This window comes from Aedes aegypti, chromosome 3 (genome assembly GCF_002204515.2).
Source record: "Aedes aegypti strain LVP_AGWG chromosome 3, AaegL5.0 Primary Assembly, whole genome shotgun sequence".
NCBI lineage: Eukaryota > Metazoa > Arthropoda > Insecta > Diptera > Culicidae > Aedes > Aedes aegypti.
In genome coordinates this window covers 167965671-167982432 of record NC_035109.1, presented here as the reverse complement: position 1 = coordinate 167982432, position 16762 = coordinate 167965671, and the positions used below count along the sequence as shown (strand labels likewise).

The following is a 16762-nucleotide window of genomic DNA, read 5'->3' as shown; positions in this document are numbered from 1 at the left end:
CAGATGAAATTGTGAAACATTTTTTTTTCCATCCTCGGGGGGCCCGGGGCATTTGCCCCCTCGGCACCCCCCCAAATCCGGGCCTGGACCTACATAAGCTAATCTTGCAAAACTTTGCAATTCTTTATATGATTCAAAAATCTCGTTGATAAAGATCAAAAATGATTAACATGAGGCTCATCAGATTTTGAAGTGTTGCTTCTCTGTAATTGAAAGATGTCGATTATAATTAAAATCATCCTCTCGATGAATCTTGTAATGATTTAAAAAACAAATTAGTGTGCAATGTACTAGAATGTCTCAAAAATTTATTTTGTCTCAAAGCTAGAGGCATCCTCCAAATAGTAGATAAGGATGCTACAAGAACCATTTTACTGAAGCAATTCTTAGAAATTATGATCAGAAGTTGATTTAAAAAAAAGGAACTCCTCATAATTTGACTAATACCAAAAAATATATGATACAACGTCCTAAAATTCCAGTTTGCTATAATCGAACCGTGCCAAAATCAAACAATAATTTTTCTTAAAACTTCCATCAACGCATCACGAACTTTTTTCTTTTTTCTTTTTCTAAGCGTTAACATCCCCACTGAGACAGAATCGGATACTCAGCGTAGTGTTCTGAGAGCACTTCAACAGTTATTAACCCCTCTACCGGCAGCTTCATTTTTTACCCCAAAATTCAAATTCAAATCGTTATAACTTTTTGTTTTTCATTATTTTTGCACCATTTTTTCACAAGTTCTCAAAACACTCTTCTAGTTTTAGGATCTGTGTCGATATTGATCATTGGTCATCTGGTGTTGAAGATATTCCAAAATTCCTTGGGGGACCGACCCGTAACTAGAACCCCCCGTTAATTTCTCATGCTACAGAATTTTAATCGTATTCGAATATTCACTCTTTTGATCAATTCATTAAAAAGAGTATATTGTGAAAAAATGATGCAATTTGGTGCAGCCGTCTTTAAGTAATGAGCATTTAGGTTTCTGGAACCACGCTGACCAAATTAAGATCTTAAAAATTTCAAAATACATGATATCGTAATTTGCAGATATCTCCAAGAATACTGAACCGATTTGTATGATTTTTTCAGAGTAGCTCCTTATTACCTGGTGTTATATAGCCCACATTTTATTTTTTTTTGATAAATTGATCAAAAACAAAATGGCCGCCAAAGACATTTTATATGGAAAATGTCGGTCCCCCAAGGAACATCGAAATATCTTTAAAACCAGATCACCAATAATTAATATCGACACGGACTCCTAAACTAAAAGAGTTGTTTGAGAACTTGTGAAAAAATGGTGCAAAAATATTGAAAAACAAAAAAATTATAACGATTTGAATATTTATTTTGCGGTAAAAAATGAAGCTGCCGGTAGAGGGGTTAACTGAGAGCTTTCTTTGCCTTAGTTGCCATTTTTGCTTTCGTATATCGTGTGGCAGGTACGATGATACTTTATGCCCAGGGAAGTCAACGAAATTTTCATTACGAAAAGATCCTGGACCGACCAAGAATCGAACCCAGACACCTTCAGCATGGCTTTGCTTTGTAGCCGCGGACTCTAACCACTCGGCTAAGGAAGGCCGAACTAAATTTTCCTATTTTGAACATTGTAAGCCTCAAAGGGACTCATCCTCGATCCATTTTTTTTTGTATTAATGGTTCCGTGGTCTCGGAAGAAAATTCAGTTATATTATGTTAAGAATACCGAGTTTGACTAGGAATAACCAATATGCCGCTAGATTCCATTACAAGAAAAAAATTGGAACAATAACAAAATGTGTTGCCAAATTCGAACGGTTTAATTGATAAAATCAAAATCTAAGAGTGAAGTTGTCAAAATCGTACCGTGCAAAAATCAAACGGACACAATATCCATTATTTTTATAATTTTGCAGCTTTTAAACTGTCTTGGGAAATTCATTCATTAAACAAAAATACATATTGCTTTTTGAATATATTGCTGTGTGCGTTTGAAATGCAAATATCAAATGCGGGAACACCAAACGCGGTAAGATTTTTAACAAGGAAGGCGATGTCAAAGTTTGATTTTCTCTTCTAGGTTGGTGGTGATATGAATCATTATTGCTAAGTATCCTTTGGTTACTTTGTGTTACCGCATCTGAAGCTTGGTTAGACTGGATTTGCACGTCAAACGCAAACAGCAATACTACACGTCATAAATACGGACTCACCAAAAAAGTATTGCAACACTTGATTGAATATTGTATCACCCCCAAAAGGCTTAGCATCACCTCAAAACAGGAAAATTCATATTGCTATATCTCAAGATCCTTATGATTCGCAAAGAAGCGATCTTCAGCAATGTGGTCATGCCGATCAAGGACATCTAAAAGGCAAGCAGTTTAGTTCGAAATGTTTCCGCTAGGTTGCGCTAGTGAGCATGTAATATTGAGCGTACTAAACTACAGTCAACTCTCCACATCTCGATGTTCTACATCTCGATATCAATCCCTATGTCGATGATTTTTCAGGTCCCTTCATTCTGCATACGATTTTCCTCTATATACCTCGTTATCCTCCTCATTTCAATATCTCCATATCTCGATGTGTTGATTCTTCTTTCCCAATTTTCTCTCCGTTTGTCAATATGTTTATATCAAAGGTGACTTGATCATTTTTTTTAGATTTAGAATAAATTAGGAACGCGGAATGACGTCTGATTGTTTATTATTTTCCTAGTAACGGAGTAATTTTTAATCTAGTATCCATTAAAATTTTGTTCCTTATCTCGATCTCTCCCTATCTCGATGGTCCCTTCGATATCGAGATGTGGAGAGGCGACTGTAGTTCTATCTTGATATACACATGAACTAGAAAGTTTGAGTCCTCGGCAAAGTTTCTCAGAAAGTCATGCGGAAGGCTAGCAATTTGATTCTGAATTCTGACGCTAGTGTTAGTGAGCATTTGAAATGAGAACCTGTCTCATAATCCAGATGAGGTATAAAATTCGAGTCTTCGACAGTTTTGAAAGCCAAGGACATCCGGAAGAATATAGTTTAGTTTTGCCGCTAGGTAGCGCTAATAAACATGTAAAAATGAGCATTTTACGTCCTTAGATAGAAAGCTTGAGTCATCGGCAAAGTTGTCCAGGATGTAAGCCAACTGCTATCATTATTCAGGCCAAATGATTCGGGCGGCAGAGACAGAGCTAATGTACATAAAATTTTTGTTTTGCAAATATCTCAAAATCTTGACCACTTACAAAAATTTAATAAGCCGAGGGCATCGATCAAGCTTGTTGATTCCAAATTTTGACACCAATGATCACGAAACATTTGTTTTGCAGCAGTCCGATCACTTAGAAAGATGGCGTCTTCGACAGAGTTGTTCAGTAGCACAAAGGCAATCTTTATTTATGCCTAGACATTGAAGATTTGCTGAAATAATGATTGCCCTTGAAATACTGAACAACTTTGCTGAAAATTCCATCTTTCTTAATGGTTAGGTTTCTGATATAGAGATATATATTGAGATACTTAACAACTTTGCCAAATACGTCATATTTCTACGTGGTCGATATCCTGAGATATCTGCAAATCAAAAGAAAAAGTTTCGTGCACACTAGTGCCACCTATCGGTCAAATTCAAAATTAAATTAGGTTCCCTCAGATAGCGCTTCACCTCCAGAACAACTTTACTAAAGACCCTGTTTAGAAAATATTCGAATTTTGAGATATATCGATTTCAAATAGTAGTCGAAATGAACCGTATATAGTGCGTTCATTATTATGCGACTTCTATGTACATTTGTCGATTTTATCGCATTTAAAAGGGCCATACTGTAAACAAAAACGGGTGAGTATTGTTCTTAAGAAGATTTTTGAGGTATTCATTTTGGATTTGTGTCGATAGATATCTTTGTTGTAAAATGAAAGCATAAAAATCACAGCTGTTGTACAAAGTACAACAGAGCGACAGCCAGAAGATTAAACATTTCAAGCAATTTATATCTTCTGATTCATTAAGGATAGAAAATTCGAGTCTTGAACATCCAATGATTTACTCCTGAACAACTAAGAAATGAATTGAATCAGAACTGAATCACTGTAATATTTAGTTATTCAGACCTGAAACTTTTGCATATGATGTGAGTAAGACCTGAACCACTTAATTATGAGGTGAATCAGGCGTGATTTTCTAAAAATTAAGTAGACAAATCCAGACTCTCTTGAAAATGAAGTAGATCAGTACTAAATTATTTGAACACGGAGTGAATTAGACCTCAGAATCATCAGAAAATTAAGTGAATCATTCCTAAACTGCTTGGAAATGAAGGGAATAAGATATGAAGCACTGGAAAATGCAGTGAAACAAAAATGAACAACCGAAACTTGATATGATTCTGACTTGAATTATTGAATATGAAGTAATTCAGATCTGAATCACGTGACTACGAAGTAATTCTTATATATGAAACGAATATGTACTTGATAACTTTGATATGAAGTAAAAAAGACCTGAAACTCTTGAATGTAAAGTGAATCAGTCTGGATTATAATGAAATTATAACCTGGATTATTTGAATATTAAAAGCATCAGATCTGATTTACTTAAATAAAAATCAAAACATAACTTAATAATTTGAAAATGAAGTAAATCAGAGCTGAATCACATAGAAACACAATCAAACTTGAACCACTTAAAAATTAACACTTCAGTCGTCGCGCTGTTGTATTTTGTACAACACTGTTGAAAAAACCTCGCTTTTCGTTCACAACAGCAGCGTTGTGGTTCTGACAGTGGCAAACCGCGCGACAACTGGAAGGTTAAGTAGTTCATACCTGAATCAGGTAATCAGTTTATCTGACATGAATCATTGGAATATAAAGTGAATCAATTTTAAATCACTAGAATATGAAGTGAATCAGTTCTGAATATTTTAAATATGAAGTGTATCAGACCAGAATGAACATAAAGTGAATCAAACTTGAAACCCTTGATTATGAAGTGAATATGAATTACTTAAATTTGAAGTGATTCAAACCTGAAGCCCATGAAATCAAACATGATTCACTTGGGTTTGAAGTGAATCAAACTTGAATCATTTGGGCATGAGCATTGATGACCGTACAATTCGTAATTGCTACTCCAAGATTGACCAGAATTATTGAAATTGTACAGGGAACCAACAGATGTAGCTTGGGATTAGCATGCTATGTTCAATGTAATTTTCGAAAACTTTGAAATTAGTAATGTCAATAACGCCGCCAGCCACGTCCTTACAGTCATCGGGGAAGGGAAGAAATGTTAGTGTGGCATCCATTGTATTTAAAGGCCGAGTATACCTCTGCATCTTCATTGTTGTCACGGGAAGGAGTTTTGTTAGTGGGAGGGCTTATAAGCTACATGACCAGGGTTTACCTTGGTAAGTGATGCGATTCATGTGGCCTCTGTTTAAAAAATTATCTATCAATGCGTCGACATCTTAAACATCGAAATTTTCAAAGGTTTGAATCTAGAAAATTTTATAAAACATAAATAAGCGCATATATCAACACTTTGTAGCCCGCCAGCTCATCGCGCTACCCGTTCGTTAGTGGATGGCTTTAGCGCCACTCCTATAAGGAGACCACCCAGCAGTTTGCAGATTTGCCCGGCCTGAGACCCTTCAATGGAGAAGTTGATTTTTCAAGAACTTGGAAAGAGAGACCGGCTGCGTTAAATAAGCCGTTGTACTCGCTAGAGGCTTAAGGCCATCAATACCACTGAAGTTCCTAATACAAATTCCTAGAATCGAATAAACTTTAATCACTGGAGCGGGCTGTTCTCATCACGGGCCCAGTATGAAAGTCACTCCATTCCAAACTGTCTTCAATTTCCAGTAAAACAACTACAAGAAAAGCGAAACTGAGACGAACTACATGAAAATCCCTCACAAGACACCTTTTTTTTCGACAAATATAATAGTTTTTTTTAGGTTTTCCTGGTTGAAAAACAATTTTCAAACAAGATTTTATGTAGGAAACAATTTGTTATTTTTTCTAACTACCTACACGAAAGAAGTTTGTAAAAAATGAATAAAAATGATTGACTGATGAATGATCCTGCGTTCAATACAGTTTTGACGACGAATGAGTCAAGAGCGTGGAAATCTTTTCAGAACGTAGTAAGCAACTTTTTGAGGAATACCAAACGTTCACATTACGAGGATATCTCACAAGACACTTATTCCTTCAACTGACTACATCAAACTATTGAGATTGGGAACCATTGACAACATTCATTGCACACAAACTTAGCTATAAAAGCTCAGAGCAAAGCTCTAACCAATAGAAAAAAGTACTACCGCATCCAGTACTATTTTCGACTGTTAGTTGATATAATTAAATAGTTCAAGTTTTCTAATTGTCTACTAAGCAGACCTTATTTAAAGATCATTTTACTTTATTTAATAGTCCACCGCAATCTCTCATGAAATTTTAACGAAAATAATAAAGCTGAAATCTGTTCCCTCGAAGACGGGTCCAATTCAATCTAAATCTGGACACAGACATGCCAAACGTGTCATTACAGTACCTATCTACAAATAAATGATATCGTCTCATCGGTAAATTCTCCCTTTACAATGTATCATCATGAAACAGATTATGCACGCGAACAACGAATGGGTCTTGCCGGTCTGATTAGCCACTTTCAATTATTCAAGTTGTTTTTTTCCGATCGTGCACTTTCCCCAACTTTCATGACTCCAGCCATGATGGTTGAAACCGACAGCAGTGACTACCGATGACTACAATGTAAATCCCCAGTGCAATTTGTAGTGGCGTTCGCTTGGAAAAAAAATGTCCCTTCAACATCCACTCATAGTCCTGACCCGACGGACCATTATTAACTGGAGTGTATGGGTGTTATGCCTGTTTATCACTGGTTTCCTGCTTCCATATGTCCCACGACAAACATGACATATATTCTTTCCGTATCAGCGTTTGCTTAGGAAGTGGCAACATGAGTACATATGACAACAGTGCACTAGCCTATGTCTGTGTCCCGCGTGACAGTAGCATAGCCACGGTGATCCCCAGACCGTTATTGTTATGAAAAATGTCGGCATTAAATCTGTTTCTCTATCATATTCTCTATTATCATTCAGTTTTCTAAATCACTCTATAAGGAAGGAAAAGAATATATTTATTAAGTAAATTTTTCACTTTGATTTATATTAAAATATTCCAGTATGGAACGATAATGAATAACAATCAATATGTGTAAGTTGTAGAATTTTATAATATATAGAATAATCTAGAAGGTTTTCGATATATTCATATGATAAGAATAACGTTCTTTCACCTGGCCGCTGTTCAATTAACAAATATGTGTTACAATAAAGAATCAAAATTAAGTTTGCTAACAATATATAATTTGCCACAAATAATTTTCTATTATAATCTAATGGAATTTCTGTATTGAACATAATATTGAACATAATGCATCTAGTTAAATAAATCCAAACATAAATGTTTTACCCCCTAAAATTTTAGTGTTTGAAAAGAAAACAGTGACAACAGCAGAAACACTAGGGGGAGATTCCCCAGTGCCGGACAGCACCTAATACCGGACAAAGTCGAAACATTGAGAAATCATGGTTCAATCAAGATGGTGTATTAGTAGAAAAGAAAGCTATTATGTAGACTAATGTTTGTGTAGAACAACACATCCTTTAAATATGTATGCCTTTTTAAAAAAGTAGAAAAGTTTGAAAATCTTTAAAAAATTGACGTATCCTCATAATTTTGAGCCTATTTAGTTATTATTTTGAATATAAAAAAATACTTTGAATCCCGCAAACATGATCGAACATAATCCTAATTTGATAGTATGAATATATTTTTTGTACCATAATTGAACTAAATATGGACAAATTACAATTTTGGTTAAACACCTCCTGTCCCACAGTTTCGGACAGCTTGATATAACAAATGAAATCTTTGTAATTATTGCATCAGTGTCTCAAAATCCTTTTATTTTTCATGGGTTCCGTCGATCATGGTATCAAACATGCAATAAAATTAAGAAGAATGAACATTCAGAATTATTTACGATATAATTCTGAATGTTCATTCTTGTGCTATTTTTCATCATATATGAAAAAGTGTTTTAATAGGCATCTTGCAAACTAAGAAAAACTCAAATTATTCTTGTAAATGTTGCAAATGCATTGAATTTGTAAATTATAAACTATTCCTATAGTGTACACATTCAATGATGTTCAAATTTACAGAATTCGATGCATTTCCAGATCGTGTCCGGTATTGGGTGCGACCTTTCAAGATCGATTAATTTGGTACTAAAATACATCATCAAAATGTAATGTCAAAATTCATATTTATATTGTCAAATTTATTTTTGTACACTATAAAAATGATAATATTTATCATAAATAGGTAACACGAGCCCATAAAATCAATATTTTTCGAATTATGAATTTAGTGGCTTAAGTGTCCGGTACTGGAGGATCTCCCCCTACAATTTATGAATCAATTAACAAAGCTCATAATCAGAAAACCAAAATAAGTAACTCAAAACAGAAAAGTTTGCGAATCCTTCATTAGTTTATTAAAAAATTATGCAAAAACTTTACGCCGCAAAAAAAGCGTATCTCAAATGTTTGTTTATCTTCCTAGTGAAAACTCCACCAAGCAGTTACAAACCAAAATTTTGATGGTTTATTTCTTCTCATAATCACGGTAAATGAAAAAATGGTTGAAAATTTCTGAGTTCCATTAAATTTTCAATTCAAACCATCAAAAGGGCGTAACTCCTAAACGGGCCCCACGTTTTTTTTTTCAAATTTTACCCAGACTTGCTGCTTTGCCATAGCAGAAGACTGATTAGCACAAATTTCATGAAAATAAATTATTATAATATCGGTCTGAAGAGCACCGTGATAGTCACTACATGACAGGGCAGCACGGAAAGCTGGAAACATCGGAGTCAGGCGACCAAGTAAAATTTCCACCCCTCGTAACCTTTCTGTCTACGCTTGAATGACTATCGTCGAATTTTATGTGGTCACGGAACAACACCAAAGCAAAGCTTCTAGTGTGCCATACCTGGTGGTTTGTCATTTTGATGGACGTGTAGAAGTGTGGAGGTCTGCTCCAGTGGTGTCTGTTTCTTGTAATGGCGCGATTTTTCCCCTATGAAGGATGCTTATCAAACGTGTGAAAAACCGTGTTCAGTGCAATTTTCATCAAGTTGATTTAGTTGAATCTGCTATCGTACTTGATTTTATCAACCGATTTTCGAGATTTTTGGCTTTTAGTGAAGGGGAATAGTTGTACTAACTTTCAGCGCTGGTGCCGCCCCGCCAAAACCCTCCCCGTTTTTGGGAGATGCAAATATGTCTGTGTTTTTTCCAGTTTTTTTCACTGAGCTGACCAAATAGCTCTGGTTCTTAAATGGATTCGTCGCTCAGTTACCTAAATCTTATCAGAGAGGTGCCGTTCAGTGAGGAGATGGTTACAGACATCTCGGGAATAACTTGGCTCCGATGGTAAGTAACCTGGTTCTCCGGAAAATGCGGAATATTCGTGAAAATGGTCAATTCGTGAAAGTCATCCTAGACAGCTGCGGTTTTTTGCAAATTTATCAGAATTCATTGACAAAGAACGTAATAGATGATCGGAATTGTTTATCGACATGAGTGGCCACTTTAACGGCCTCCGGAAGATCTGGAACATCCGTAAAAATGGACATTTCGTGAAAACTATCCTAGTCGAACGGGATTTTTTCCAATGATATCAGAATTGATAGTTATGAAATATAATGGATGATTTGGACTGTTCATGGACATGTGTGGTCACTATAATGGCATCCGGAAGATCCGGAACATCCGTAAAATTGGTCATTTCGTGAAAACTATCCTAGACCACTGGGATTTTTTCCAATGGTATCAAAATTGATAATTATGAAATATAATGGATGATTTGGACTATTCATGGACATATGTAGCCACTATAATGGCATCCGGAAGATCCGGAACATCCGTAAAAATGGTCATCTCATGAAAATCATCCTAGACCAACGCAATTTTTTCCAATGGTATCGTAATTTATAATTACAAAACATAACGAATGATATATGTTTGTCGTGGACATAAGTGGTCACCAGAGAGGCCTCCGGAAGATCCGGAACATCCGTAAAAATGGTCATTTCGTGAAAACTATCCTAGACCACCGGGATTTTTTCCAATGATATCAGAATTCATAATTATAGAATACAATATATGATTTGGACTGTTCATGGACATAGGTGGCCACTATAATGGCCTCCGGAAGATCCGAAACATCCGTGAAAATGGTCATTTCGTGAAAACCTTCCTAGACCACCGGGATTTTTTCAATGATATCAGAATTCATAATTATAGAATATAATAAATTATTTGGACTGTTCATAGACATAGGTGGCCACTATAATGGCCTACGGAAGATCCGGAACATCCGTAAAAATGGTTGTTTCGTGAAAATCATCCTAGAACACCTCGATTTTTTCCATTGATATTAGAATTAAAATTATAGAACAAAATGGATGATTTGGATCATTCATGGACATAAGTGGCCACTAAAGTGGCATGCGAAACATCTGTAGAAACGTTCATTTTGTGAAAATCTTCCATGTTTGTTTAAATGATATCATAATTTATGATTGTATAACCTAACGAATGATTTATATTGTTCATGGATAGAAGTAGTTACTGTTGTGTAAGATTCGGAACATCCGTAAACATGGTAATTTCGTGAAAATTATCCTAGATTACCATGATTTTCCCAATGATATCAGAATTCATGAATATAGAACAAATGCATGATATATATTGTGTATGGACATAAGTTGTCACTATAATGGCATCCGGAAGATCCGGAACGTCCGTAAAAATGATACTTTCGTTTAAATCATTCTAGGCTACCAAGATTTTTTTCCAATAAAATCATAATTTAAAATTTTAGAACCTAACTGATGACTTATATTGTTCATGGACATAAGTGGCCGCTGAGATGACAGCTGGAAGATCCGGAACATTCGTAAAAATTACCCTAGACATTCTGACTTTAATTTTCTTGCATATATCTTAAGAGATAATCATTTTTTCTAGTTACTCTGATCTATTGAAGGGCGTTATAGTTGCTTCCGATGTCCATTAAAAATTCAAACCATCTGGTAAATACTATCATCATGATTCCTGATCTATTTGAAATATGTTATGATTTTTTGGAAGGATACAAAAAAATCGCGATTGTCCAGTGGATGTTATAGAGGGCGCATATATCCATAAACAGTCAAAACCATCCCTTTGTGCTATTATCATGATTTCAGATATGTTCGGAGACATCGCAATGGTTTTGGATGATTTTCACGAAATGGCCATTTTTATGGATGTTTCGGATGCCCCTACAGTGGTCACTAATATCCATGAACAATATAAATCATCCGTTAGGTTATACAATTATAAATGATGATATCATTGGAAAAAATCGTGGTGGTCTAGTATGGTTTTCACGACATGACCTTTTTATACCGATGTTCCTTCCGGAGGTTATTATAGTGGTTGCTTTTTTCCACACCATAGATGCCACTTATGCCCATGAATACATAATGCAAATCACCCGTTATATGGTTATTATGATTTCTGATATCTTTGGAAAAAATCGCTATGTTCAAGAACGGTGGTCCAGAATATTTTTTATAAAATGATCATTTTATTTACAGCTATTCCGGATCTCCCGTAGGACATTATAGTGGCTATGTATGTTTGTAAACAATTCAAATACAGGTCGGACTCGATTATCCGGAGTATCGATTTTTTTCACTCCGGATAATCGAATCCTCCGGATAATCGAATCACTAAGAAAAAAATTGAAATCTTCGATAAAAGAACATAAATATTATCTTTTTTGTTGTTTTATTTATATGATGCGGTGGCGTAGTCAGAATTTATTTGTGGGAAAAGAAAAACATTTTTTTTACCAGCATACACAAAAACCACTTTTTCAAACCCCCTGTTCTTAAATACGTTCAAAACTGCAAAACCATTCATGTTGTATATTGCAATACCAAATTATCTCAGATTTATGCATAAACATTAAAAAACAGGAACATCAAAAATCAAATTCCGGATAATCGAATCCCAAATAATCGAGTTCCCGGATAATCGAGTCTCCGGATAATCGAGTCCGACCTGTAATTCATTATGTGCTATAGTTAATAATTCGAATATCTCTAAAAAATCAATCAATTTTTACAAAATGGTCATTTTTACGGATGTTCCGGAGCCACAACTTATCTATATTTACGATTTAAATTATCAACATAACGGATTTCCCGGAGGGCATTATAGTGGCCACCTATGTTCATGAACTATTCAAGTCATCTGTTATGATCTACAATTATGACCTTTGGAAAAATAAAACGCGGTTTGCGGTTTCTCAAAATAACCATATTCACGGATGTTCCGGATCATTTGGAGGCTATCATAGTGGTCACTTATCCACTTGACCAATTCAAATATTCGTTTGAGTTCTATAACTATGAATTCAGATATTATTGGAAAAATACGCGTTGGTCTAGAATGATTTTCACGAGATGACCATATTTACGGATGTTCCGGATCTTCTGGAGGTCATTATAATGGCCACTTATGTCCAGGAATAATCAAAACCATCCGTTATGTTCTAAATTTATAAATTCTGATACGTTTGGAAAAAATCGAGGTTTTCTAATACAGGTCGGACTTGATTATCCGGAATATCTATTTTTTTCACTTCGGATAACCGAATCCTCAGAAAAATCGAATCACTAGAAAAAAAGATATTATATCTAAGAATATTAGAGGTCTTGAGATGAAAAATAAATTTTTGACCGGCATACACAAAAAAAAACCTTTTTTCCAACCCCCTTTTCTTACCTACGTCCAAAACGGCTAAAGCTAAATCATTCATATTGTTTATTGCAATACTTCATTATCGCAAAATTATGCACTAAAACTGAATAAAACAAGAATATTAAAAATATATTCCGGATAATCGAGTCCAAAATTCCGGATAATCGAGTCACCGGATAATCGGGTCTCTGGATAATCTAGTCCGACCTGTATTATTTCCAAGAAATTACCATTTTTGCGGATGTTCCGGATCTCCCGGAGGCCGTTATAGTGGTCACTTATGTCCATGAACAATCCAAATCATCCATTCTATTCTATAATTATCAATTCTGATATCATTGGACAAAATCGCGATGGTCTAGAATAATTTTCACGAAATGACCTTTTGAACAATATAAATCATCCGTTAGGTTATACAATTATAAATGATGATATCATTGGAACAAATCGTGGTAGTCTAAGATATTTTTCACGACATGACCTTTTTGAACGAATGTTTCGGAATTTCCGGAGGTCATTATAGTGGCCTCTTTTTTCCATAAATAATCTACTAAATCATCCATTTTGTTCTATTATTATCAGTTCTGATATCGATAAAAAAAAACTTTGAAGTTTGGGATGATTTTCACGAAATGACCATTTTTACGGATTATCCGGATCTTCCGGATGCTACTATAGTGACCACTTATGTCCATGAATGATCCAAATCATCTATTATGTTCTATATTTATGAATTCTGATATAATTTGAAAAAATCGCGCTGGTCTAGGATGGTTTTCACGAAATGAAAATATTTACGAATGTTTCGAATCTTCCGGAGGCCTCTGTGGTGTCCACTTATGTCCATGACAAACATATATCATTCGTTATGTTTTGTAATTATAAATTACGATACCATTGGAAAAATCCCGGTGGTCTAGGATAGTTTTCACGAAACAACCATTTTCACGGATGTTCCGGATCTTCCGGTGGCTATTATAGTGGCCACCTATGTCCATGAACAGTCCAAATCATCCATTATATTATATAATTATCAATTCTGATATCATTGGGAAAAATCCCGGTGGTCTAGGATAGTTTTCACGAAATGACCATTTTTACGGATGTTCCGGATCTTCCGGATGCCATTATAGTGGCCACACATGTCCATGAACAGTCCAAAACATCCATTATATTTCATAACTATCAATTCTGATATCACTGGAAAAAATCCGGTTCGACTAGGATAGTTTTCACGAAATGTCCATTTTTACGGATGTTCCAGATCTTCCGGAGGCCGTTAAAGTGGCCACTCATGTCGATAAACAATTCCGATCATCTATTACGTTCTTTGTCAATGAATTCTGATAAATTTGCAAAAAACCGCAGCTGTCTAGGATGACTTTCACGAATTGACCATTTTCACGAATATTCCGCATTTTCCGGAGAACCAGGTTACTTACCATCGGAGCCAAGTTATTCCCGAAATGTCTGTAACCATCTCCTCACTGAACGGCACCTCTCTGATAAGATTTAGGTAACTGAGCGACGAATCCATTTAAGAACCAGAGCTATTTGGTCAGCTCAGCGAAAAAAACTGGAAAAAACACAGACATATTTGCATCTCCCAAAAACGGGGAGGGTTTTGGCGGGGCGGCACCAACGCTGAAAGTTAGTACAACTATTCCCCTTCACTAAAAGCCAAAAATCTCGAAAATCGGTTGGAGCATTGCCGAGAACGAGCATTTTGAAAATTTTAGGTTCGTCCCGGCACTTTGCGGGTTAAAGCACAATCCAAAAAAATCCTATGCTAACGTGAATAAGAATTTCTTTACTCAATTCATGCACATCTATGATTCACATTAGCATAAGATGTTTTTTTTTTTCGATCAAAATGTATGAAAGAATGAGATTCACTTTAATACAACCCCCATTATAATCAATTATGAAGCTTTTAAAAATTTCCATTGACGACGTGAGCTAAAATTGCTTATGATTCAACTTCCAAATAATATTAAATCGCTTAGAGTAATCATCCCGGAACCCAATGATGGCTCTCGAAATAAATGACTTGTGCCCCTATTATCGATTTCAAAGGCACTAATCGGTAGAAATAAGGAACATACGATGATGATCTTCTAATGTTAAGCTTTCTGGTAGTGAACAATGCTAGAATAGAAATTGCAGTGCTGTTTAAAGCTTCTTATAGAGTTTTGTGCTGATGTAGTTTCGGTACATCATTTAATTTAGATTTAAAGCTGTTTTACCTTAAACTTTAGAGGAGAAAGCTTCCAATTCATATTTGTGGAACACTTAAGGCCGCACGGGACGTCATCATAATCACCCTATCCATTTCAAGAAGCAAATCTCAAGAACCACTCCATATATCGATGCGAAAATGTATCACTATGATTCTATATATGTAGTGCACAACCCGATAAATTTTCAGCTTCATCGGTTCACTAAAACTCGAGATTTGCTTCCACAAAGTTTTGATGATTATTGTTAGAGTGAGACGAAAGATAGGGAAAATAACACGGTCTCCCGTGTCCCCTTAACTGTCTCAGTGGATATGTCGAGAATTTTATTAATAACTAGTGGTCCCGGCAAACTTCGTCTTGCCACCAAGTAGGCTGTTGAAAAATGTCATAGGAGCTCCCTTACAAAATAACATATTAATACTCCCCCGTTCTACCGAATTTTCCGGACTTCCCTAAACTTTTTCGTCGCACGAACACGTCGGAACCCTTCTAGAAGACAACAGTGAAAGAATTGTGCAAATAGGTTGTCCCGTTCTCGAGCCATTTCGTGACATACAAACACCACTCCATTTTTATTTATATAGACTAGTGGTCCCGGCAAACTTCGTCTTGCCATCAAGTAGGCTGTTGAAAAATGACATGCAAACTCTCATACAAAATGAAACACGAAAGAAACCCCGTTTTTACAACTATTTCGAAGACTTTCCCAAACTTTTTTTACGCACGAACACGTCGGAACCCTTGGCAAATGCGACAGTGAAAGAATTGTTGAAATTCGTTGAACCGTTCTCAAGCCATTTCGTGACATACAAACACCATTCCATTTTTATTTATATAGATATATTCTTCCGCTTGAAGATCTTCCAGATCATGATTTGTTATTTTGATGAATTCTCTATTTATAGTTTTTTTTTTCTTCTTGTTCTCCTTTTCAGACGATGTCCAGCGACGCACTGTGGGTGTCTGACGCCATGTTGGACTCACTCAGTATGCAACTTCGGGACGCCGAAGCTCGAAGAGCGGAAGCAGAACGCGCACATCAGGTCAGTATCCATCAAGATAATTAACATGTGGCCAGGCTTGATAGAAAATCTTCTGCGAAGTAAAAATGAGGCGATTTTGACGTTTTTCTGAGGAGTGAAAAGTGTTGAGTGTCCCGTCCAAACAAAACAGTTGGACAAGCTGGACAAGATTTTCACATAATCCGTAATAGGATTTCACCGAATTCTAGTCATCATCGAATACGAGACATTATCCTGAGGATGGTTCTCCAAAAATCCTTAAGGAATTTCTTACACAATTTCGAGCAGAACAGACTTCTTCAGGACTTTGAAATGAGTTTTGGTAGGGTGCTGACAGAATCCTGGCGACAATTTTCATTGAGTCTTGCTCAGAGTTCCCACAAAATCTGGGAAATGATTTTGAGAATAGCACGGGCTGGGTTTTCAAGTAATGTAGATGAGATTCTGACAAAAATCTTTGAAATTTCCTGACAGGATTCTACAAAGGATTTTATAAAATCCTGGACAACATTCTCAAACTGAAACCTTTGCAAACCTTTCATTTTCAGTTTCATTTTTTACCGCTAAAAAATATTTCAATCGCTATAACT

At 35.7% G+C, this 16762-nt stretch overlaps 1 protein-coding gene across 9 annotated transcripts in view; it reads left to right on the top strand.

Annotated features, from left to right (window-relative positions):
* Positions 1 to 16762, top strand: part of LOC5574135 (RIMS-binding protein 2) — a 232902-nt gene that overhangs the window by 74326 nt on the left and 141814 nt on the right. For all 9 annotated transcript variants that reach the window (XM_021853143.1, XM_021853142.1, XM_021853146.1 and 6 more), the window contains one exon: positions 16086 to 16193. In XM_021853143.1, coding sequence (XP_021708835.1) covers positions 16089 to 16193 — 105 coding nt within the window. In that variant the 5' untranslated portion in view covers positions 16086 to 16088. The remainder of the gene's footprint in view (positions 1 to 16085; positions 16194 to 16762) is intronic.